Source organism: Panthera leo, chromosome B1, assembly GCF_018350215.1.
Source record: "Panthera leo isolate Ple1 chromosome B1, P.leo_Ple1_pat1.1, whole genome shotgun sequence".
Taxonomy (NCBI): Eukaryota; Metazoa; Chordata; class Mammalia; order Carnivora; family Felidae; genus Panthera; species Panthera leo.
The window spans coordinates 101,799,671-101,825,683 of record NC_056682.1 but is presented as its reverse complement, the minus strand read 5'-3'; the positions used below and the strand labels follow the sequence as shown (position 1 = coordinate 101,825,683).

General features: G+C 33.8%; 1 protein-coding gene across 13 annotated transcripts in view; it reads left to right on the top strand.

Moving 5' to 3' along the window:
- KIAA1109 (KIAA1109 ortholog) overlaps positions 1-26,013 on the top strand; it is a 215,874-nt gene that overhangs the window by 18,662 nt on the left and 171,199 nt on the right. For all 13 annotated transcript variants that reach the window (XM_042935583.1, XM_042935582.1, XM_042935584.1 and 10 more), the window contains 7 exons: positions 435-513; positions 2,119-2,183; positions 16,519-16,705; positions 19,982-20,063; positions 20,438-20,631; positions 22,802-22,881; positions 24,722-24,872. In XM_042935583.1, the coding sequence (XP_042791517.1) occupies positions 435-513; positions 2,119-2,183; positions 16,519-16,705; positions 19,982-20,063; positions 20,438-20,631; positions 22,802-22,881; positions 24,722-24,872 (838 nt within the window). The remainder of the gene's footprint in view (positions 1-434; positions 514-2,118; positions 2,184-16,518; positions 16,706-19,981; positions 20,064-20,437; positions 20,632-22,801; positions 22,882-24,721; positions 24,873-26,013) is intronic.

Genomic DNA, 26,013 nt, shown 5'->3' with positions numbered 1-26,013 from the left:
GTACTTCTTAGTGGTCGATATTAATAACATTTCCCTCAAACATAAGTCATCTTCCACTAATTTGAGACAATGACTGGTTCCTGGAATCAAAGAAATTAATGGAGAAAGATGGTGAATTATCACTGCTTTGGGATTTATTTAATAGTTGTGCATAATTAAGGGAATTATTCATATGGAGCAACTATTTAATGTCTTCATATGCGTATTTAGCAGTTTCAGTTCATAGTGATGGTACTTATTGTGCTTTTTGTTATATTTGAGGAAAGAGGGATAGAAAATTAGTAAGGCTGTAAGGACATCAGGAGGGAGCCAGGAGAGAACATTTAATTATTGAATAAATTGAATGCTAAGATTATTTTAAGCTTCAAGTACTCTACTCTGTATCAAAACAATTCCATTAATCGCTGTTGTTGTTGTTGTTTTTCCTACAACAGGCTCCTTCTCTTTCTCTGTTCTTTCTGGAAAAGTCATGGTTCGTGAAATCTATTATATTACAGAAGACATGTCTATTAGGTAAAAAAAAAAAACAACTCATCTTAAACTTGAAATATTGTAAATTTTTTTCTGATTATATTTAATATGACTTCTTCAAATAAAACCATAAATCAAAAATAATTTTTTCAGAGAAAGATAGATACCATATGTTTTCATTCTTATGTGGATCCTGAGAAACTTAACAGAAACCCATGGGGGAGGGGAAGGGAAAAAAAAAAGAGGTTAGAGTGGGAGAGAGAGCCAAAGCATAAGAGACTCTTAAAAACTGAAAACAAACTGAAGGTTGATGGGGGGTGGGAGGGAGGGGAGGGTAGGTGATGGGCATTGAAGAGGGCATCTTTTGGGATGAGCACTGGGTGTTGTATGGAAACTAATTTGACAATAAATTTCATATAATAAAATAAATAAAAACAATTAAAAAAAAGAAGAAAAATAATTTTTTCAGTAAATTATATCCGGTGAATTGATGTTTAAAAATATTTTTATCAGATTAATTAGCTAAGGTTCAGACTGGCAAAAAGTTTATCAAAAGGCAGCTTGTAGGAATGAATAATCTCATTTCATTCCTATTATGAATACTTGAGCCATTAAATTACCTGACCATTTTTCTTGGAGAATTCATGGTGGTCATTTGTTACATAAAACAAGGATCAGGGATGCTGATAATATTTTTAAGGTATTATAGGTAATATGTTTTAAGAATTATTTAGTGTCTGTTAGCTATTCTAATTTTATTTATTTTTTTTTGTTTTGAGAGAGAGCAGGGGAGGCGCAGAGGGAGAAGGAGGGAGAGAATCTTAAGCAGATTCCATGCTCAGAATGGAGCCCAATGCGGGACTTGATCTCATGACCCTGAGATCATGACCTGGGCCGAAATCAAGAATTGGATGCTTAACCAACTGAGCCATCTAGGTGCCCCTCTAAATTTACTTTAAGAAGGATACACAAATCTGAATATAATAAAAAATGATAAATAATATATTAAATACATTCTTCTGTAGGCCTTAAAAGAAAAGCTTACTATATTTTTGTGATTTCCTAACATTTGATTTCTTAACTTAGATAGAACTTGAAAGTTTTGAATTAGTTGAGAGGTGCTAGGGTTTGTCAACACTCACACCTCACTTAAAATAGTAGAGACAATTTCTTTGTGACTCTAACATTATTTTTTAAAGAAAAGTAAAAAGGTGAGAGTCTATAATTATGTTCATCATTTTGGGGCATGAGGTGCTTTATAATTGTAGAGATGAACGAGTATCTTGAAAAGCTTCTATTAGCATTTTAGTGTTCCCCGTTCAAGATTTGGCCTTTTATTTATATAGTTTTTTCACCATTAAAAAAATATCATTTATAGAAGAAAAAAACTTTTTCTGTTAGCACATCATTTTCCTATTACATGTGATGGTCATTAAATTTTACCTATATAGAGTAATTTAGACTATGCAAATTCTCTTTCCTTATTTTTAACTGGGATATTAAGAAACATTTATGTATACCAGAGATCCATTGAGAACTTTCTGTATTTTCATATTCATTACCAATTGCTTGCCTTTTATAACAACTAATTAAATGAATTAAGTAAATTGTTACTGAAGTTTTTATTTTGTAATTTATCTTGCATAGAATTCAAGATGGATTTATAATTTTTCGGTGGTGGAAAATGTATAATCCAAAGCAGAAGCAACATGGTGAGTCTTCATGTTTTTATTTATTTGAAATCTTTAATTATATGATGAGTGTTTTCACTTATGGACATTGAAATATTTCACATTTTATAATAGATAAAAATATTTTTTAAAGTTTTGGCATTTAAAAACTCTGATTTTCTCACCAGTTGTCTGGAGATCTTTCAGCAGCTTTCCTCTTGCCTGGTTATATTTAGTTACTTTAGCATATTATTTATTCAGGGTTATCCTCAGTATGACCCTTACCCCTATGCATAGCTTTACCTCCTATTACATCTGTGGATCTAACCCATACTATAGTTAAAATGGACTTCCTAGTACTCTTTAATCCTTCTACTAAATCACTTTTCCTACTTTTCAGCTTCTGTGACTTTATTCACACTCCTGCCTGACACTGTTACTAATTTTCATTTATTTACTATGCTAAGGGTGAAGAGAAAAGAAGACATGAAAGCTCTAGACTATCTTCTGGTTCTGCTTTAATCATCAAAATTTTATCATCTCAGAGTTTTCTCCCTAGGTCTTCATTTCACAACTCTATAAGTGCTCCTGTGCCCCTAACCCTCCTACTTGATGTTAACCATACCAGTAGCTTCAAGGAATGTAGACCTTGACTTGACTCCCTAGAATAGTGGTTCCTAAACTTTTTGATCTCAGGAACTATATGTACATTCTTCTATATTACTGAGGAACCCAAAGAGCTTTTATTTTTGTAATTTATATAGATACATATTGCATTCAAAATTACACCTGATAATTATAGAAACATTTTTGATTTCATTAAAAATTAAGAAACAAAACAGATGAACATAGGGCAAGGGAAGTTTCAAATAAGATAAAAACAGAGAGGGAGGCAAACCATAAGAGACTCTTAAATACAGAGAACAAATTGAGGGTTGCTGGAGGGGTGGTGGGTGGGGGATGAGCTAAATGAGTGATAGGCATTAAGGAGGATGCTTGTTGGGATGAGCGCTGGGCGTTCTATGTAAGTGATGAATCACTGAGTTCTACTGAAACCAATACTATACTATATGTTAACTTACTTTAATTTAAAAAAAGTCATAAAGTTCCTTTTGGCACCATCCTCAAAATATATAATAAACCCTGTACCTACTAAAATAAACAACATACTTTATGAAAAATAACTTTTCCAAAGCAAAAAAAAAAAAAAAACCCCAAAAAACAAAAAAAAACCCAAAAACAAAAAATAAATAATGAGAAGAGTGGTATTGTTTTATATTTTGCAAATCACTTTAATGTCTAGCTTAATAGATAATTGGATTCTCATCTGTTTTTATATTCAGTCTGTTGAAGTTCCATGTATAATACAGCCTTTAAAAATAACTCCACTGTCCATTCATGGGAGAGTAATTGAGAAAAAGTTAAACATCTTTGTATAATACTATTAAAATAGTTTTGACCTTACGGTCCCTGGAATAGATCTTGGGATCCCTGCAAATGTCCGCAGACCATACTCTGATAACTACTGTTTTAGAAGATTTTAGGTGGGGACTTGGAGAATAGTGTCAGAAGATGATGACACTCCTGCACCTTTTCTTAGCTGTTAGCACATTCGGTGTTTCTGGCACCCCACATTGCAATTCTGAAATTGTGGTTAGGTTCTACAGAACTTTGGAACTTCCCAATTTCCTTTTTTTGGTGGGTTCACTTTAGGAACCTTGCTGTTATTTATAATTTTATTTCTATGGGAAATTAGATTAAAGTTCCAAAAGTTTTTAAACTTAGCACAGGATTGAGGTAGCCTAAATTACTTTTGAATTCATTGTTACTTCACTTTTAGGTTTTTTTTTTTTTTTACTGTCATTCCCTTGCTCCCACAAGCTTTTCCCCCTTCAACATAATCTATCATGTACCTTGAAATGACTGGCATAAATTGATGAGAATTTGGTATCTGTAGAATTAATGAAATAGAATGACTAGAAAAAAATAATGGGCAGATTTCGTGTCTGGAAAAAGTTTTCTAAAAATTAGAGTTGTTTGTTGGATAATTTTGAGCAGAGATTGAGTGACTTCAATTTTTTTCAGTGTTTTAAAGATGTTCTTATGAACCAATGAAATTATAGGTATGTGAGTTCAGTAGACCCCTTTGAAAAAAACCCCTCCCACACCCCATGCTTTTTACCCCAGGATTCTAAGGAACACAATTAGGGAACAACTGATTTTCTCAAAATCCTTTATCAATTTGGAAGCAACTAATGTTCTCAAAAATCCACATTTTGCAAATGGAAAAACAGAAATTCCTGTGATTAATAACTGATAAAACCAGAATGAAAACTGAAGTCTGCTGACTTCTAGTCTAGTGCTCCTTATATTATAAAACAGGCTTGTCAAATATGGCCCAAGTAGGTTCTTGGAAATTCTTATGTATAAACACTGATAGCAGCTTATGAGAGGAATGAATATGATGATTTGCAGTATCCAGAGGCAACTGCAAGTCTTAAAGCTAAGCCTAATGAGATTGCCCACTTTAGAATTTTCGTAGACATGCAAAATACTATCGTAAATTGTTAATAGCTTTTTTTTGAAGAAAATAATTGCTTCATTTTGTCATGAAATATTTCATCTCCTTAAAGTAGATTGCTTTACATCAAAATACATGGATGTGGTCAAGAGTAGCTGACCCAAGTCCTTCATGAAAAGAGGTAGCTTTTAATAAAAATCTTTACCTTATTTAACAGATATTGTGTATTCATTTTACTGATCCTTGTGTTAAGCTGAAAGGGGGGATTTAAAAAGGTGGAGTTGGGTGTTACTCAAATCTATTTCAGGATATACATGCATATAAGTAATTATCATTAAAGGAGAGAGGGAACAGTGAATGTGTGTTTAGGAAAAATACCATCCTCAAAGTTATCATTTTTAGTATGGCGCACCTGATGTGGTCCCAGCAGGGTCATGGTGTGATGACGATTAAAGTTATGCCCATATGTTAGGAGACAGAATGTTGTGAAAGTCCTATCTCTTAAGCAGCATGCATGATGACAGTGGGTAGGATTATGTCAAGCAGAGGTGGAATAGAAGAGAGTGTACCTCAGGCGAAACAATTGGTTTAATCAATGGTGTTGAGGTTGGAAAACAGGGGTGTGTTTAGAAATTAGAAAGTAACTCAATTTGGTGGTAAATATAAGATACAAGAGTAATAGGGGATGAAACTGTATTGTGAAGGATATTGAACACCTGGGAGTCTCTGCCATTTAAGATTTTTGAGAAGGGGAGTGATAGGAACTTACCTCATTTCAAAGGATATAGCAAAATGTAATTACTACTTCTGATGAATACACCCCAGATTAATATAAATAGCTCATACAGTAGCCCTTCCTAGACTGGCTCTCCTGTGCTGTTTTTTGTGTCTTGGATTCTTTTTGTTTTAATGTTAACATATTTCTGTGTCTCAGTTTTCTCTGTAATTGTCCTTGATAAAGAATAGAAATAAAATTTTTGGATATTTTATATCTTAATATATAAGAATATCTAAATTGAGGCACCTGGGTGGCTTGGTCATTTGAGCATCCAACTTCGGCTCAGGTCATGATCTCGTGGTTCGTGGGTTCGAGCCCCATATTGGCCTCTGTGCTGGCAGCTCAGAGCCTGGAGCCTGCTTCGGATTCTGTGTCTCTGAAGATTCTATGTCCCATTCTCTCTGCCCCTCCCCCACTTGTGCTCTGTTTCTCAAAAATGAATAAATATTAAAAAAATTAAAGAATATCTAAATTATTTTTTCTTATTTTTGGTGTGCTAGTGCTTGCAATAGAAAAGATAACACACCTCATCTTATAGTGACGTTAAAAGTTGGTAGACTTTATTAGTTATCACATTTGAAATTCTAATTATTTGCTCATAGTTTTTCCTATATTTTAACATTTCTTTCTTTCTTTCTTTCTTTCTTTCTTTCTTTCTTTCTTTCTTTTCTTTCTTTCTTTCTTTCTAAATTTATTTATTGTTTAATTGACATCCAAGTTAGCATATAGTGCAACAATGATTTCAGGAGTAGACTCCTTAATGCCCCTTACCCGTTTAGCCCATCCCCCCCCCCCCAACCCTTCCAGCAACCCTCTATTCTCTATATTTAAGAGTCTCTTATGTTTTGTCCCCCTCCCTGTTTTTATATTCTTTTTGCTTCCCTTCCCTTATGTTCATCTGTTTAGTATCTTAAATTCCTCATATGAGTGGAGTCATATGATATTTTTGTCCTTCTCTGACTAATTTCACTCAGCATAATACCCTCCAGTTCCATCCACGTAGTTGCAAATGGCAAGATTTCATTCTTTTTGATTGCTGAGTAATACTTCATTGTATGTATATACCACATCTTTATCCATTCATGTGTCGATGGACATTTGGACTATTCATACTTTGGCTAGTGTTGATAGTGCTGCTATAAACATTGAGGTGCATGTGCCCCTTCGAAACAGCACATCTGTATCCTTTGGGTAAATACCTAATAGTGCAATTGCTGGGTTGTAGGGTAGTTCTATTTTTAATTTGTTGAGGAACCTCCATACTGTTTTCCAGAGTGGGTACACCAGTTTGCATTTCCACCAGCAGTGCAAAAGGGATTGTCTTGTCCACATCCTCACTAACATCTGTTGCTGCGTGAGTTGTTAATGTTAGCCATTTTGACAGGTGTGAGGTGGTATCTCATTGTGGTTTTTCTTTGTATTTCCCTGATTGATGAGTGATGTTGAGCATTTTTTCATGTGTCTGTTCACCATCTGGATGTCTTCTTTGGAGAAGTGTCTATTCATGTCTTTTGCCCATTTCTTCACTGGATTATTTGTTTTTTTGGGTGTTGAGTTTTGTAAGTTCTTTATAGATTTTGGATACTAGCCCTTTATCTGATATGTCGTTTGCAAATATCTTCTCCCATTTCATCAGTTGCCTTTTAGTTTTGCTGATTGTTTCCTTTGCTGTACAGAAGCTTTTTATTTTGATGAGGTCCCAGTAGTTCATTTTTGCTTTTGTTTCAACACGGAGACATGCTGAGTAAGAAGATGCTGTGGCCGAGGTCAAAGAGGTTTTTGTCTGCTTCCTCCTCTAGGATTTTGATGGCTTCCTGTCTTACATTTACATCTTCCATCCATTTTGAGTATATTTTTGTGTATGGTGTAAGAAAGTGGTCCAGGTGCATTTTTCTGCATGTTCCTGTCCAGTTTCCCCAGCACCATTTGCTGAAGAGACTGTCTTTATTGCATTGGACATTCTTTCCTGCTTTGTCAAAGATTAGTTGGCCATACATTTATGGGTCCATTTCTGGCTTCTGTATTGTGTTCCATTGATCTGAGTGTCTGTTTATGTGCCAGTACCATACTATCATGTTGATTACAGCTTTGTAATACATCTTGGAAGTCCAGGATTGTGATGCCTCCAGGTTTGGTTTTGTTTTTGAAAATTGCTGTGGCTATTTGAGGTCTTTTCTGGTTCCATACAAATCTTAGGATTGTTTGTTCTAGGTCTGTAAAGAATGCTGGTGTTATTTGGATAGTGATTGCTCTACATTTTAACATTTAAATCTATGTGTTGTTCATCAGGAGGAGCACAGCTTTGGTGAGGGTTGAAGAAGTTTCTCCTCCAAGTGCTTTTAAAAGAAATTCTCTGTTACAGAGGATGATATTCTCAAGATGCTCATAGTCACACGTTTCAAAAGTAAAGTTATAAGGGGCACCTGGGTGGCTCAGTTGGTTAAGTGTCCAACTCTTGGTTTTGGCTCAGATCGTCATCTTGCATTTGTGAGTTCAAGCCCCACATCAGGCTCTATGCTGATAGTGCAGAGTCTGCTTGGGATTCTCTCTCTCTCCCTCTCTATCTCTCTCTTTCTCTCTGTCTCTACATCTTCCCCACTCATGCTTGCTCTCTCAAAATAAATAAAACTTAAAAAAAATGAAGACACAATGCCAAATAGCAACGTAAGAATAAGTGGTTTGGTCTAGGTACATTATTAATCTAGCATGATTCAGAGATAGAATTTAGAATATAGTATGTAGAGGATTGAGTAGATTGCAAACTAAGCTTTTGATAAAAAGTTGGGCAGTATTATGGAATTTATTAAAATGGTGGATTATGTTCACTAATGAGACCTTAATTCTAGATATTATTTCCTACTGGTTAAAGGCAGATCCATGTACTTTGACAGTTAAGCAAGCAGGAAGTAGAGATAGTTGACATTTCTTGGTGAAAAATCTGAAAGTCTAATTGGAGTGTGTACCTGAATAGATAATTGCCACTAGCCTTCCAAGGAGATAGGCTAAGGTCTGTCTGTGGGTAAGGCTAAGATTTTCATGAGGAAGTTTTAGAACTGTTTTATTAGGAGAAAAGAGGAGTGTTCAAGTAGAAATTCTGTGTCATTGAGCTTGGCTGGGATAATTTAATCCAGGAGCAGATTTAAAGTTGTCAGTTGTTCAGTTTAATCTTTTTTTTTAAAAAAGGAAAAGCAGATCTGATTTGTTTACCATAGCTTTTGTTGTAAAATATTTCCTAGGTCATGAAATTAGTGATTTGGTTGTTGGCCAAAGACCAATTGTTGAGGATATCCATCAAAAACCTTTATTTTGGTTTTTAGGATAGTTGATTTCAAGCCATTCTTTTGGAAAATAAGCAGGATCCATTGCTTCTTGATATGTGATGATACAGTGTTTAAATCAATACCGATCTGAATAATGAGGGATATATCTTTCTTACCCAGAGAAGTTCTTACATGGCTAAGAAGTGAAAGGATGACGGTAAAGTATGTCCCTTTCTGTCATTGTGTCACTTAGAAGTTTTAGCTTAATACACTCGAGTATTCTAAATTTGTAGCATCTAAATCTTATTTGTTTGTTAAATAAAGGAAATAGAAACCCCTGAACAATTTTTAAAAGGCCAGTATACTATTTTGTCTTTGTACTAAGTATTGATTCAAAGTATTACAAGGCCTTGGCAGCACTTCACACTATAGCTTTTTACTACAAATAGCATGTGTCCCAATTACATAATTAAATAAGTGCCTTTTTCCTAATTTCCCTTTGGAAAACAAGAAGACTCAATTAACTGTTTGCTCAGGAGACTTAAGCAGTTTTCCAACATTCATTTACCCTTTTTCTCCATAAATTAACTGCTTATTAAGTGAAGAGCCTTTTATATTTATAGTTTACATCTATCTAATTGAGTATTTTATTAACATATACTTTCAGGGAGTCCACTATGTAAATATTAGATGATAAGGAGTGTGAGAAAAAGATCTCTGCCTTCAAGGATAGAGCAATGTTAATATAGAGATGAGATTTAAAAAGTCAACTGATTATACCTTTCTTAAATTATATATAAATTACATTTTTTGCTTTGACTTTCAGCGTCATCAGAATGAATGAAACTTAAAATCTGCTTTTAAGATTCCCAGGAGAGATAAATATCATTGAGAGATCTAGTGTTACCAGAATTTAACCGTTTTAAATACTGCATTTAAGGTTTGACTGTTGATCAATTTTTCATAAAATTGCAAAGAAATAACTGGATTCTTGACACATTTTTGTTTTCAGGGATTAATAACATTTTTTTGAAACCATCATTACATTTATTAATATAATTGATAAGTAATTTTATTTTGTGGTGAAGACCCAGTATTTAGAATCTTGGGTTCTTCTACTACTTTCTAGTCTTGCAGTCTTGGGCTCTGACTACCAGGGTTGCTGTGAGGATTAAATGAGATTGGGTGAGTAGAGTGCCTAGAACAGTGGCTGGGACAGAGCATGTCTTCAGTAGAGGTGAGCTGCTTTTATTATTATGAACATTGTATTACATGATGAAATGGAAGATTATTTAAAAAAAGAATTCAGTATAAATTGAAAGTTTAAAAAACCCATTATTTCTATTTAATGATTTAACTAATTTATTGAGCACCTCTTATGTATCAGACATTATTTTAGGCACCAGGGATGTAATAGTGAACACAATAGGAAAAATGCTTCTCTAGTGGAGTTTACATTCTAGTGGGGGAAGTTACAATAAATAATAATTAATACAAAAAAAGTTGGGTACATAGGGTAGGTATTGTTGAGGGGCTCTTCCAGTATTTTAGTATCAGATGTTTAGTGTTTGTCAGTGTTGTCAGAATACCCTTAGAGACTAATATCTTCTCTAGCTTTGTGCCTTGGTGTCCTTATTAAGTTAATGTAGTCATATTCATATCATGTCAGTTATATTGAAGGAAGAGAATTGCTTGTACATATCCAGAAAGTTACTTATGAATTGAGAGGAATCCTGTTTCCATTCTTATACGGTCACTTTGTTTATTCATCACCGCTGACCCAATTAGGAGCTAGTCCAGACTCTTAATTTCCCCATTGCTGCTTCTGCAGCTCATCCAGTGGCTTTTATAGCATGGTCCTAATGATCAGGGCATTTATATTCAGGAATCATGATAAACTATTCTGTAAGTGAATTTGAAAACAAATGATCTAAATGAGTTTTGAGGTAAATTTTGATTGAGTAATTTATGACCTTGAAGAATTGTATAATAATTAATTCCTACTTATATAGATCAATGTGGGACTAGAAGAATATTCCATATTGCAGTTATTATGCTTCTACATGTGGGGTTTTCAAAAACTCTAAGATGTGTTTGTGGATATTTTTGTTTTACTTAGGAGTATGATTTGTAGCAAGATGCTCTGTTATTTCATACAAATGAATCCTTTTATGTGCTGAGAATTGTCATAGGTACCGGGGATATAACAGTGAATAAAACAAGTCCCTTCTTTTACAGAGCTTTCTTCATTCAAGTTGGGAGGGATTCAGGTAATTAGCAAGTAAATATATATAGCATTGAGGAATGGGTGAGGAAAATATGGCATTGAGGAAAATAAAAACAGATTCAGTAAAATAGGAGTTCTGGTTTGCAGGGAGGGCACTGTTTTACATAGGGAAATCAGGGAATGCTTCATTGATTGGGAGTAGTTAAACAGAAACATGAAACAAGTAAGGAAATGAGTTGTAAATATCTGGGGGAAGAACATTTCCTGGTTGTTCTGTTCCTATTTAATTACCAAAATGGAGACCAGTTTATTTGAAGGGAAGATTAGGAGAGAAGAGAACGGTTTTTTTGTTTTTGTTTTTTTAAAATGTTTATTCATTTTTGAGAGAGAGAAAGAATGAGTGAGCAGGGGAGGGGCAGAGAGAGTGGGAGACACAGAACTCAAAGCAGTCTCCATGCTCTGCGCTATCAGCATAGAGCCTCATGGGCTTGAACTCATGAACTGTGAGATCATGACCTGAGACCTGAGCCAAAGTTGGATGCTTACCCGACTGAGCCACCCAGGCACTCCAAAGAGTTTGGAGTTTTGGAGTTTGGAGTTTGGGTTTTGTAGGTCACTCAAAGGACTTTGATATTAATCTAAGTGGGAAGGGAAGCCATCAGAAAGTGAGGGAACGGAAGAGTGACATGACTTCAGTTAGGTTTTTGTAAGATCTGGCCAATGTGTAAGGCCTTGGCATAAGGGGAATAAGGGCAAAAGCAGGGAGACTAGTTATGAGGTTTTTGTATTAAAACAGGTGCAAGTTGATGGTAACTTGGGCCAGAGTGGTGAGAAGTGGTTGGATTTTAGATGGATGTTGAAAGGAAGTCTGACAGAATTTGCTGATACTATCTGGACATGAAAGAAAGTGAGCGTTTTTTTTGCTCAAGCAATTGAAAAGATTGACATATTATTGATAAGATGAGGAATACTGTCGAGTAAGTTCGGGTGAGAAAATCAGATGTTTGGTTGGATATACCAAGTGTGAGATACCTGTCACCTGTCAACTTATCAAATTGGAGATATTTGAGTACTTTTCTGGATATTTAACCCTGGCATTTTGGGAAGAGGTTGTGGATGACTACTAAGGAAAGGTTTAAACCTTATGAGTGGTAGTGTTTGAGGACTTACTTAAAAATGGATAATGATGTTTATTACTATCAAGTCTTAGAATACTTCAAATGTATTAAAATCCAGTGTTTCATGTTCTTTTTATTTTATTTTAAGAATCTGACCTATAGCAAGAAGAAGGGGCAAAACACTTGACTGTAATAGTTTAGGGAGTTGCCTTAGTTTTTAATCCTGTGATAAATCTGAAGAAATAGGAGGGAACGTAAGTCAAGAGCTATTTTAAAAATGCAAGAAAAGTTACAGCTTCTAAACATTGTTTTTTGTTTTTTTAAGGATTAGGTTTAACTTTTACCCCCCTCAATTATCTTAGGAAATAATGAAGAAAAATCTAGATTGGAATAGAACTAAAAGTATTAACTCTGTAAAAAATGAATGTTGTTAATACCAATTCTTCTCAAACTATTTCAAAAAATAGAAATGGAAGAAAAACTTCCAGACTCATTCTATGAGGCAAGTAGTATCTTGATTCCAAAAGCAGGCAAAGATCCCACTAAAAGAATTACAGGCCAGTATCCCTGATGTACCCAGATGCAAAAAATCTTAACAAGATACTAGTAAATCAAATTCAACATTAAAAGAATTATTCACCATGATCAATTGGGATTCATTCCTGGGCTGCAGGGCTGGTTCACTATTTGCAAATCAGTCAGTGTGATACATCATATTAATAAAAGAAAGGAAAAGAATCATATGATCCTTGCAATAGATGCAGAAAAAGTATTTGACAAAATACCATATCCTTTCGTGATAAAAACCCTCAAGAAAGTAGGTATAGAAGGAACATACCATAACATCATAAAAGCCATATATAAAAGGCCCACAGCTAATATCATCCTCAATGGGGAAAAACTGAGAGCTTTTCCCCTGAGATCAGGAACAAGACAGGGATGTCCATTCTCACCACTGTTGTTTAACATAGTGTTGGAAGTCCTAGCCTCAACAATCAGACAACAGAAAGATATAAAAGCATAAAAATTGGCAAAGAAGAAGTTAAACATTCACTCTTGACAGATGACATGATACTCTACATGGAAAACCCAAAAGACTCCACCAGAAAACTGCTAGAACTGAAAAATGAATACAGCAAAGTCACAGAATATAAAATCAATGTACAGAAATTGGTTACATTTCTATACACCAATAGTGTAGCAGCAGAAAGAGAAATCAAGGAATGGATCCCTTTGTAATTGCACCAAAAACTATAAAATACCTAGGAATAAACCTAACCAAAGAGATAAAAGATCTGTATGCTGAAAACTTTAGAGAGCTTATGAAAGAAATTGAAGAAGACACAAAGAAATGGAAAAACACTCTGTGCTCATGGATTGAAAGAACAAATATTGCTAAAATGTCAATACTACCCAAAGCAATCTATACATTCAGTGCAATCCCTATCAGTATAACACCAGCATTCTTCACAGAGCTGAACACACAATCCTAAAATTTACCAGAATCAGAACAGACCCTGAGTAGCCAAAGTAATGTTTTTAAAAAGAAAAAGCAGGAAACATCATAATTCCAGATTTTAAGCTATATTACAAAGCTGTAATCATCAAGACAGTATAGTACTGGCACAAAATCAGATACATAGATTAATAGAACAGAGTAGAGAATCCAGAAATGGACCCCACAAACGTATGGCCAACTAATCTTTGACAAAGCAGGAAAGACTATCCAATGGAATAAAGACATTCTTTTCAGCAAGTGGTGCTGGGAAAACTGGACAGCGACATGCAGAAGAATGAACCTGGACCACTTTCTTACACCATACACAAAAATAAACTTAAAATGGCTGAAAGACCTAAATGTGAGACAGGAAGCCATCAAAATCCTAGAGGAGAAAACAGGCAAGAACCTCTCTGACCTCGGCTGCAGTAACTTCTTGCTAGTTATGTCTCTGGATGCAAGGGTAACAAAAGCAAAAATGAGCTATTGGGATCGCATGAAGATAAAAAGCTTCTGCACAGCAAAGGAAACAATCAGTAAAACTGAAAGACAGCTTACAGAATGGGGGAAGATACTTGCAAACAACATATTGGATAAAAGGTTAGTATCCAAAATCTGTAAAGACCTTATCAAACTCAACACCCAAAAAACAAATAGCCCAATGATGAAATGGGCAGAAGACATGAATAGACATTTATCCAAAGAAGAATGCATATGACTAACAGACATGTGAAAAGATGCTCAACATCACTCGTCATCAGAGAAATACAAATCAAAACCGTAATGAGATACCACCTCACACCTGTCAGAATGTCTAAAACTAACAACACAGGAAACAACAGATGTTGGCAAGGGTAGAGAAAGGGGAACCCTTTGATACTGGTGCAGCCACTCTGGAAAACAGTATGGAGATTCCTGAAAAAATTAAAAATAGAGCTACCCTATGACCCAGCAATTGCACTACTAGACATTCAGGATGAATACAAAAATGGTGATTCGAAGGGCACATGCACCCCAATGTTTATAGCAGCTGTATCAACAATAGCCAAATTATGTAAAGATAATGCACCCCAATGTCCATTGACTGATAAACGGATAAAGAAGAGAGATATATATATATACACACATACACACACACATATACATACAATGGAATACTACTCAGTGATCAAAAAGAATGACATCTTGCCATTTACAGCAACATGGATGGAACTAGAGTGTATTATGCTAAGTGAAATAACTCAGAGAAAGACAAATATATGAATTAACTCATGTGGAATTTAAGAAACACAACAGATGAACATTGATGAAGGAAAGGAGAAATAAGGTAAAAACAGAGAAGGGGGCAAACCATAAGAGACTCTTAAATACAGAGAACAAACCCTCAGTTTGGGGGAGGGTAAGTGGGTCAGGATATGGGCTACATGGGTGATGGGCATTAAGGAAGGCACTTGTCGAGATGAGCACTGCGTGTTAAATTTAAGTGATGAATCACTGGGTTCTGCTCCTGAAATGAATACCACACTTTATGTTAACTAACTAGAATATAAATAAATAAATTAAAAAAAATGGAAGTTTTTGATTCATTTTCCATAGTTTATTTTTGAGGTATGAATAATAGTTTTTTTATTTGTTTATTTAAAATAAAATTTATATTTATTTAGGGTGTTTGACATTTCATATGTTTTTTTGTTTGCTAGCTAACTGAAGAAGAAATTAATTTTGGTGAAATTTGGTACATTACTAAAGGTGTATATCTCATATAAAAAAAAGAGAGGGCAGCAAACCATAAGAGACTCTTAACTATAGAGGACAAACTGAGGGATGCTGGAGGGGAGGTGGACTGGGGATGGGCTAAATGAGCGATGGGTATTAAGGAAGGCACTGGTTGTGATGAGCAGTGGGTGTTATATGTAAGTGATGAATCACTGAATTGTACTCCTGAAAACAGTATTACAGTATATGTTAACCAACTAGAATTTAAATAAAAACTTGAAAAAATAAAGATAAACCACAGTGTAAGCTACTATAATGAAAGTTAATAACAGTTCTCCATAGTTCTTCTAACTGATCATATCTAATTTAATTGTCCTTCAGTTGAATTTGATAGGGAGAAAAATGGATAAAGGTTAAGAAAAACACTCTCAAAAAAACAAACAAAACCCTAAAAACCCCTTGTATAACATAAGAAAAGATCATACAAAAGAAAGCACTGACTATGGTACCTTTTTCCTGACCATCTTTGGTTGACCTGTGATGCACTGTCTTAGATTATTTCTTCAGGAGAAACAAGTGCTTCATTAATCTCTTTTGTAGTTGGATTTATTAATTACTCTTCTTACTTATGTTTATGGTAATTATATCTTTTATTTGAGAAGATTATTATTTGAAGTTTCCAGTTTATAAGATCTTGGTTTTAGTATTGTGTAATTTTTAAAAAATAAACTAGTTTTTATGAAAAGTCTTAGTTTCTATGATGTAAAAATTTAAATACTAATGTGATGTTTAAATGCATCATGCTTTGAACATTTTACTATTTATATTTTACTGTAATTTTATTGTTAGGATAAAGTTTTACTTTTAGTCTATAAATGGCACTTTGCTGTTATTCTTAGCATGAAGTCTTTAAATTCTGTCATTACACAGAAATATAAAATATATTACACAGAAATATAAAATATAGAAATTCAGGTTGTTTTAGAATGCTAAATTGAAATATTATAGTAACATCAGCTTTTTTTTCTCTTTCTGTTATTTTATATACTTTAAAAACTTTTATATGTTTATATGTTTTTATGAATTATGTGTTATATAAATTAAATATATATTTTTAAAAATTTAAGATTCTCTTTATCATAGAATTCTGTTTAAAATAAATTGAGTTAGTTTAGCTGTGAATGATTTTAATAAAACCTTTGACTAAAGCTTTTAAAAAGTTGACTAAAAACTTTTTTTTTTGTAATTGGTATCTTTAGATCCAAAGGCAGAAACCAGATTATACATCACAGTCAATGACTTTGAATTTCATGTCTATAATCGTTCGGATCTTTATGGACGTCTTCAAGAATTGTTTGGTTTGGAACCAACAATAATTCCACCCAAGAAAGAGGATGATAAATCACGGGAAAATGGAAGAACAAGAGCCCAGTCTAAAATTGAAAGGTTCATTGTCACACTTGAATTTTATTGATCTCCAACATTTAATCATTTGCTTTTATTAGAATATCAGCGATGCTACTCACCTAAACATAGCCTAATCTTTTTTTGTAGTTTGACTAAGACTTGTATTTACAAATAATTCTACAATTCTTTTATAAGTTCAAATATTACAGAATTATATAATATAAAAAGCAGTCCTTTTCTGCTTTACTAGTGCTATTTTTCTCCAAATTGATGACTGTTGTTATCCATTTGGTTTTTTTCCTTTTGAATGCATGCACATGAATATATACACATGTATATACATTTATGGTGCATATACAAATATATGACTTTGTTTCATCTGTTTCTGGGCTTTCTAAGCTGTTACAATGACCTGTGTGTCTATTTTTTCACCAGTACCACACTGTCTTGATTGCTGTAGTTTCTTTTTTTTTTTTTTATTGTTTCGTTACTTTATATACGTGTCAAAGTTTACCAAATTGTTAACTTTGTTAATTGTTAGATAAGTGCATTTTTTTGCATGTCATTTATACAAATTATACCTTAACAGAGCTTTGAGAAGTGGTCTAAAATATAAGCCCAGATATCCTTCTTTTCTTAGGAAGTTAGGTTGGCATTGATCACTGTAGTTTTAAGTGAAGTCTTGAAGTCAGGTAGTGTCAGTCCTCCAACTTTGTTGTTTTCCTTCAATGGTGTGTTGGCTATTCTGGGTCTTTTGCTTCTCTATGTAAACTTTAGGATCAATTTGTTAATATCCATAAAGCAACTTTCTGGGATTTCAGTTGGAATTGTATTGAATCTGTAGATCAAGTTGGGAAGGACTAACATCCTGATCATATTGAGTCTTCCTATCGATTAACATGGGATATCATTCCATTTATTTGATTCTTTGATATCTTTCATCAGAGTTTTATAGTTTTCCTTATGTACATCTTCTCTATATATTGTTAAATTTATATGTAAGTATTTCATTTTGTGGGTGCTAGTGCAAATGGTATTGTGTTTTAAATATCAAATTTCAGGGGCGCCGGGGTGGCTCAGTCGGTTGGGTGGCTGACTTTGGCTCAGGTCATGATCTCACAGCTTGTGAGTTCGAGCTCCACATCGGTCTCTGTACTGACAGCTCAGAGCCCGGAGCCTGCTTTGGATTCTGTGTCTCCCTCTCTCTACCCCTCCCACACTCACGCTCTGTCTCTCTCTCTCTCTTTCAAAAATAAACATTAAAAAAATTTTTTTTAAATATCAAATTTCACTTGTTCATTGCTGGTATATAGGAAAGTGATGGACTTTTGTATAATATTAACTTTGAATTCCACAACATTGCTATAATTGCTTATTGTTTCCAGGAGTCTTTTTGTCAGTTCTTTCAGATAGTCTATACAGATTGTGTCAGATTGTGTCATCTGCAAACATAGAAAGTCTTATTTCTTCCTTTCCTACCTCAATCTTCTCCAGCCTCAGTAAACAACTTCTGTGTTGCATATGTTTCTTCTCTATGGAAGACTCTTGATATTCTTTGCCTAACTCATTCACCCTTCATGTCCCAGTTGCCTCTGACCCTTCTTTGTGTGCCCACCGAATTCTTTTGTTCCCTATGGTAACACTTCTTGTGCTAAAATTGCCTCTTAACTATTCTTACTCCTATTCTAGGCTACAAATTCCCTCAAAATAGAATAGTTGTCATATTCTCAATATCCCTAGTCTCAGCTCAGTGCCTGGGACAGAATATCCATTAAATATATAATTGAGAATAAATGCCCTCATCTACTTAAAAAACTATTACGTATGCAAGGCTATCTCAGCATTCAAAAATCAACAGGCTAAAAATGAAAAATCAAATGATCATATCAATAGATGCAGAAGTATGTTACAAAATCCAGCCCCCATTCATGATTAAAATCTCACTGTAAACTAGGAATAGAGAACTTCTTTGACTTGATAAAGAGTATCTACAGAAACCCTACAGTCAACAATAGACTTAATGGTGAGAAACTAGAAACTTTCCCACTAACATCAGGTACAAAGCAAGGATGTTCCCTCTCACTACTCTTTTCCACTCCCAAGTACTACCTATTGCAATAAGAAAATGAAATAAAAGTTATACATTTTGAGAAGGAAGAAAGATGTGACAATTCAGGGAAAAGATTATCATCAATTGGGTTGGTAACAAGAAGGGAGAAAGGTGGATGGATTCCATATATACTTAGGTAAATGAATGTGTTAGACAGTGATAGATTAGATGTGCAGAATGAGTAAGAAGGAGGAGTCAGTAATGAATCCAGCTTATAATTTAATCAGTGGTCATACTCAGGGAACCTTAGAGAAAGAAGTTAGAGGGGAAGGTAGTGGGGTCCATTTCAAATTTAGTTTTAGGTACTGAGGACTACCTTAGTGGAGATGGCTTCAGAAGTGTGATTTAGGAGTTACTGGGTTATTGAAGAGATACGCCTTGAGTTCTCATCTGAAATCTTTAGTGATTTGTTGTGAAATTTGGTATCTTAAACTTTTTGTACTTTGTGAGCGGCCACTTTCTTTTCCTTATTCTTGGCCTATCATTTTCATTTTATTTATTTATTTATTTATTTATTTATTTATTTATTATTTGATGTTTATTTATTTTTGAGAGAAAGAGAGCACGAGCATGGGAGGGTATAATAGCAAGGTATAATAACAAAACTGTTTTTAGAGTGACAAGTTTTATTTATTTTTATTTTTATTTTTTTTATTTTTTTTTTTTAGCATTTATTTATTTTTGAGACAGAGAGAGACAGAGCATGAATGGGGGAGGGTCAGAGAGAGGGAGACACAGAATCTGAAACAGGCTCCAGGCTCTGAGCTGTCAGCACAGAGCCCAACGCGGGGCTCGAACCCACGGACCGTGAGATCGTGACCTGAGCCGAAGTCGGCCGCTTAACCAACTGAGCCACCCAGGCGCCCCTAGAGTGACAAGTTTTAATGACAGAAGTATAAATTATGATATGCTCTCGTTACATTAATCATTATACTCATTGTATTACAACATGACATAAGACAACCTGAATTATTATTTTTTAAGGCAACTTAAATTATCGAAACTTGGTATATCATAGAATGCATTCCAAGAGCTATTTAAAGATATTAGTATTGTTAGATGCTGTCATTATTTTGTTTACTGGAGTAGTCGTTAGATGTATTTGGAAAGTTACAGCTGGTACTAATGTGTATTGTGAAGAAGCCAAGTGTATTCTTGGCTATTTAAGTTTTTCTTGTGTTTGTCAATTTATTTTTTTTCCTCAGAGTTAAAGTAAAAACAGAATCTCAAGACCCCACATCTTCATGGAGATCACTCATTCCAGTTATAAAAGTCAATGTGAGCACAGTAAGTAAATTCTGCTGCAATGAATGTTTGGTGGGTTAATAACAGAGCCTCTTATTTTTGCAAAAAAAATTTTCACTTAAGAAAATAAAGTAATTTTTAGAGTTGTTTTGGTTCCAAAGTTCTTAAAGTGTGAAAGAATTATTTTAACACCAGTACTATCATAGCACAAATTTATTAGGTTGTTAGGGCTATTTATTCAAAAGTACTTAAATTTCTTTAAACACTAGTCTAAATTGATCAGTGGGGTAGTGTGAATAGTATATAGTGCTAAAGTGGAATTGTTTAGTTCTTATTTGAAATGTCTGTTATTAGGTCAATGAAGGAAAAAATATGGCCTGTATATTATGTCATAATATCTCTTGTCTACTTTTTAGGGACGTTTGGCCTTTGGAAATCATTACCAACCTCAAACTCTATGTATCAACTTTGATGATGCTTTCTTAACTTATACTACAAAACCACCTTCCAGTCATCTTGACCAATTTATGCATATTGTGAAAGGAAAGCTTGAAAATGTTCGAGTCATGCTTGTTCCTAGTCCAAGATATGTTGGTCTTCAAAATGATGAGTAAGAAAGTTATTAAAACTTATTTATATCTAATGTAGATATCAGAATCTTTAGCATCCTTTTGAGTTTTTTTGGTACAAATTGGGCAATAATTGGGTATATTCTCTGTTAAACCAGTTAGCAGTGTACTTTTACTTTATAAGATGAATGGATATACTCTTCATTGATGAACTCTAATTTTAAATATTTTGGTAAAAGATAATACCTATAATGGTACCTTTCTCCTTCTCACTGTATTTGGGAAACTTATTTTGGGCAATTACACCTACATGTTTGTATGTTAGAAAATATACATTACAGGTATATTTGTATTTCCAGAAGGGATGAATTAATAGTATATTCAACCAATGCAGTATAGTGGAGTACTATTTTGAGTTAATGAAAAGTTGAAAATTGAATCCAAATTACTCTTGGAAAACTGACAGTTTTAGAACTCACTTAACAGGTAAGTTCTGGTCAGTTTTCTGTCTAGCTTTTCATATTTGTTTTGTCTTCAGTGAAGTAGTTGCTTCACATTGTATGAATGATACCCACTAAGACACATTGTGTGAAGGATGCATGCTAGACTCACCCTCATTGTGGTGGGATGCTTTCATATGATTGGAATGGAACTCTGAAGAAATAGCAGACACATTACTCTCATCTAACTCCAGGCCACAGGCTCATGGGGGGATATGAGCTCTCATGTCTTTATGTTATTATCAATCGCTGTTCTTTTTTGTGATGGAGACTCCGTGGTTGCATTTGTGTAATTTATATGTGTATATAATGGGTTTCCACTATGTCGCAGCTTTTATCTTTGTGTGTAGGCAATATAAAGTTTATGAAGTTATAGGAAGCATGATTATTCCTTCTTAGTTCTAACTTTTGGCTAGCTTGCTATTAGATTTTCTGGGGATTGGGTAGAATGCTGGAGAGGTTTTCCCTACTTTAGTACCAGGGAGGCTTTGTGTTAGCTCATCTCACTCTTCATAATCACAGATTTTGCTAAACATCTTGTAGAATGTGGGCTGTGTACACATTTCTATATTTATGGGTAAAAATTATAATATTGAATAAATCGGAATTTTGTGAAGATTACAAGAGTAAGATAAAAGAAGTTTTGCTATTAATTTTTGTAAAAAGATTTAAAATTGTATTTTTCACTCTTCAGAAGTAAGTGTGGAGATTAAATGATGATATTAAACATTAACTTTTGTCATTTAATACATATTCTTAAAGTTTATTTTGAGAGAGAGTGAGTCTGCACATGAGTGGGGGAGGAGCAGAAAGAGAGGGAGAGAGAATCCCAATAGGCTCTGCACTGTCAGCATGGAGCCTGACACGGGGCTGTATTCCACGAACCGCCACAAACTGAGAGATCATGACCAGAGCCGAAATCAAGAGTCAAACCTTAACTGATGAGCTACCCAGGTGCCCCCATTTAATACAAACTTAGAAGAAGGTTGCTGAATTTGTATATATTATCTGATGATTGAGAAGTTAATTTTGCTGTGGAAGGAAGATATGGTGGTGTATGGATGACAAAGAGAAGGATTGCTGAATCAAAGCAAATAAAAATTAGTAGTTTGTGAGAAAGTGATTGTAGAGAGACATTCATTCCACAATGTTTCCAAGTTGATCAACTAAATATTCTTGGAAATAGATAATATAAAGTTGTTAAAAATAAAAATGACAACATTTTTTAATTTAATATTTCTGAAAGATTAAAGTTTATTTTACAAATATATAAAATATTTCTTATTCAGTTGTAAGGTATTAATATAAAATGGTTGAATTTTAAGTTTAATTGTAAATTTTTATTGCAAATGCAGAATATAATGATTCTAATGATTGTTCTATTGTATTTAAACTTTGTTTAAATTGATTTCTCTCATTTAAAACTTAAAAAATGTAAAACAAATTTTTTTTCTTTCTGAAACTAATATATTGACTAAAAATTTTTCAGTACCACTTTATTACTTAGTCTAACATGGAATATTCTTTAGTCTAGCTATGGAATACTTCACTGTCCATGTGAAAGATGTTTACGCTTTTCAGGATGCTACAGTTGATTACTTTTTAGATTTTTTTCTCTCTCTGTTTTCTCCTATTACTACCATAATTAGAATACTGAACATTGTATATTCTGGAGATGTACTTAGTTTGCCTTCTCCCCTCCTTCTTCTAGGCCACCAAGATTAATGGGAGAAGGTTTTGTGGTGATGCAGTCAAATGATGTTGACATCTACTACTACATGGATGAACCAGGTATTACTTTTCTAAAGTGTGTTTCGTAGCTACAATTCTCTTTCTTCTATGAAATACTGATATTTAATAATGTTTTAAGTCTCCTTAGTTACGATAAAATAAATATCAATAAATGGTAAATGTGGATGTAAGAATGCTTACCTAAAGAATGTCTGTGTCATTTGTCAAAAATTGAATATTTCAGACCAAAGGAGAACAATATAGGAATCTTTGGTTCAATTCTGGTTTTACAAGTATACTTCAAAAATTGTGAATGTAAATGACCTTGGGTGAAAACCTTTAGAGAATGTGGTGACAGTTAAGGTAGTTTACACTGCTTAAGAAAAAAAAAATCATAGTATATTAGATTTGAGACTTGAAGTTTAAGGATTGAAATCTAGCTGGTTAGAGTACTTCACAGGTGGTTTGAGTTTTATAAAAGTAGCTAAACATTAGTTTTTTACCTGTTTTTACTTACTTCTGGCCTTTTTATGCCTTTCATGGAATTTGTGAGGTCAGGGTATTTTCAAAATGAAACTAGAATGTTATTTGCCTTTTTCACCATATTGACACTGTTGGTACAAAAGCAATAATGGGTAAGCTGATGGTACTTTAGCATGTACTGTTAATCACTGTCTTTTTCACTGCCACACATTTATAGTAGAACAACAAATGCCAGTATCACTTTAGAATGTCTTTGATTAAGCAGTAATAATTATTTTTATCAAATCTTGACCCTTGAGTAATCTTTTCAATATTCGGTGTGATAAAATGGCAAGTACACATAATGCAAATACACAGTATACCAAAGTATACTGATGTTTGGAGGAAAAGCACTTGGATAGTTGAGTTCTAACCCACACTATTTGCTCTTTTCATGGAGCACTGGTTTCACTTGAAGGAGCAGCTAGGGACAAACTATGATTTTGAGTTTTCATATAAAAATTAGAATTTTAGAAAATTTGGGGCTGCCACTGTGAGTGGGAGGATTTTTCTGATGAGACCAACAGTGATATTAACAAATTGATTTTTAAAATGTTTAATAATGAAGTTTATCAATATTTGGGAAACATATATGTCTCTGTGAACCAGTATTTTCCAAATGCATGATATTACAAAGTCATGCCATGGTTAAAAGATCTATTCAAAGTGTAAGAGATAAGTAAATGTTAATGTATCAGGGTACAAAAAATGCAGTGATAGGGTTTCAGATTCCACTTTGCAACTAACTTGTAAGAAACTACCACATGCTGAGTTTTGGTGTAGTGTCAGAGAAGAATACCCAAAATTATCTGCAAAAGCTATTAAAATACCTATTTGTTTGAGGCTAGGTTTTCTTCATATCCTTGAACAACAGATTAAATACAGAAGCAGCTATGCGAATTCACTTATTTTCTATTAAGCTGGACGTTAAAGAGATTTGCCAAAATAAAAACAATGCCAACACTTATTACCAAATTAATTTGTTTTTGAAAATATGGTTATTTTTCATTAAAAAGTATTTTCATTAAAAATGGAATTAAAATTTCATTTTAAAAAAAATTTTCATATTCTCATTAAATTTTATTAAGCTTTTCATTATTTCAACATGTAGTTAGTTTAGTTTTATTAAACATTATGTCAACATGTAGTGAGTTCTTTGTTACTTTAAAAGTAAAGTTTATAAAAATTGCTCAATTTCAATTTTGAATGCAGTAAATTTTGATAGAGATAACACCAAAAAACCCCACTTTGCATCTTCAGTAATTTTATGACTGTAAAGAATTACTGAGATCAAAAAATTTTTAGAACTCTTGATCTAGGGAATCTTTTAACAGTAATTTTAAGTAATTGCCTCTATATTGTGTATTCTGCAATACAGGACTTGTTCCAGAAGAAACAGAAGAAAATACTGAAGGAGAAATGAGCAGTGAGGATTGCAAATTACAAGATTTGCCTCCATGTTGGGGATTGGATATAGTTTGTGGTAAAGGAACAGATTTCAACTATGGGCCATGGGCCGATAGGCAGAGGTACTTGAGTAAATTATATTTATAGTCAGTCTTTAAGTGTATTAAGACAACACTATAATTTTTATAAAAAGTAGCTTAATATTTTTATAAGATATTTTATTATGGCAGGGTAAAGTATCACTAAACATTTTAATTCAAATTATAACTTGTTTGTAGAGAAATTGGCATAAGCAAATTCATTCTAAAGGAGGGGCTAATTCATTAGAAAAATGGTGAATGAAGAGCATATTTATTGATTCCTATGTTTTGTCTTTTGTATATAATCAATGAATATGCCTGGAGTTGTTGGGGCTGTGGAGATTCAGAGATAAAAGACATCTATCATTCAGTTTTAGTGAGGAAAAAGAAACGGAAGTGTTCTATTAAGTGCTGTAAGAGAGGTAAAGGAAAAGCCTCAATGAAGAACTTAGGAAGGTACTGTACTAGTTTGCCAAGACTGCTGTGACAAAGTACCACAGACAGTGTGGTTTAAACAACAGACATTATTCACAGTTTTGGAGGTTAGACTTCTTAGATCAAAGTGTTGGTAAATTTGGTTCCTTCTGAGGGTGGCTGTGAGGAAAGAGTGCATTCAAGGCTTTTCTCCTTGGCTTGTTGATGGCCATCTTCTCTCTGGCCTTCCCATGGTCTTCCCTTTTGTATGTCTTGTAGGCCTCCCTGTCCACATTTCTTTGTCTTAGAAGAACCCCAGTCATATTGGATTAGGGCCCACCGTGATGGCCTCATTTTAACTGAATTACTCTCTAAAGATCCTATCTCCAAACATTAAATTCTCAAGTCCTCAAGATTGGAACTTCAACATATGAATTTTTAGGGGGACATAGTTCTTCCCATAACAGATACATAATTCATCAGAGGAGAGAAGAATTGGGGAAGACTTTTTAGTAGAGGTAATGTGTAAGTTGAATTTTGAAACCTAAGTAGGAGTTAGCCAAGAAAGGAAGAGGAGTACAAATAATGGAGGCAAAAGAAGAGTTCTGCAAATGCATGACGACAGTGGAGATTTGTCTTAAAGTTTCTATAGTTTGTTAGGAGATTTGTGGATAGTTAAGATATAGAAATTTTATAGTAGAGGTAATGGACAGTGTCTGAAAATTTTTTTTTTTATGTTTTATTCATTCTATTAATTTTGAAGTAATTC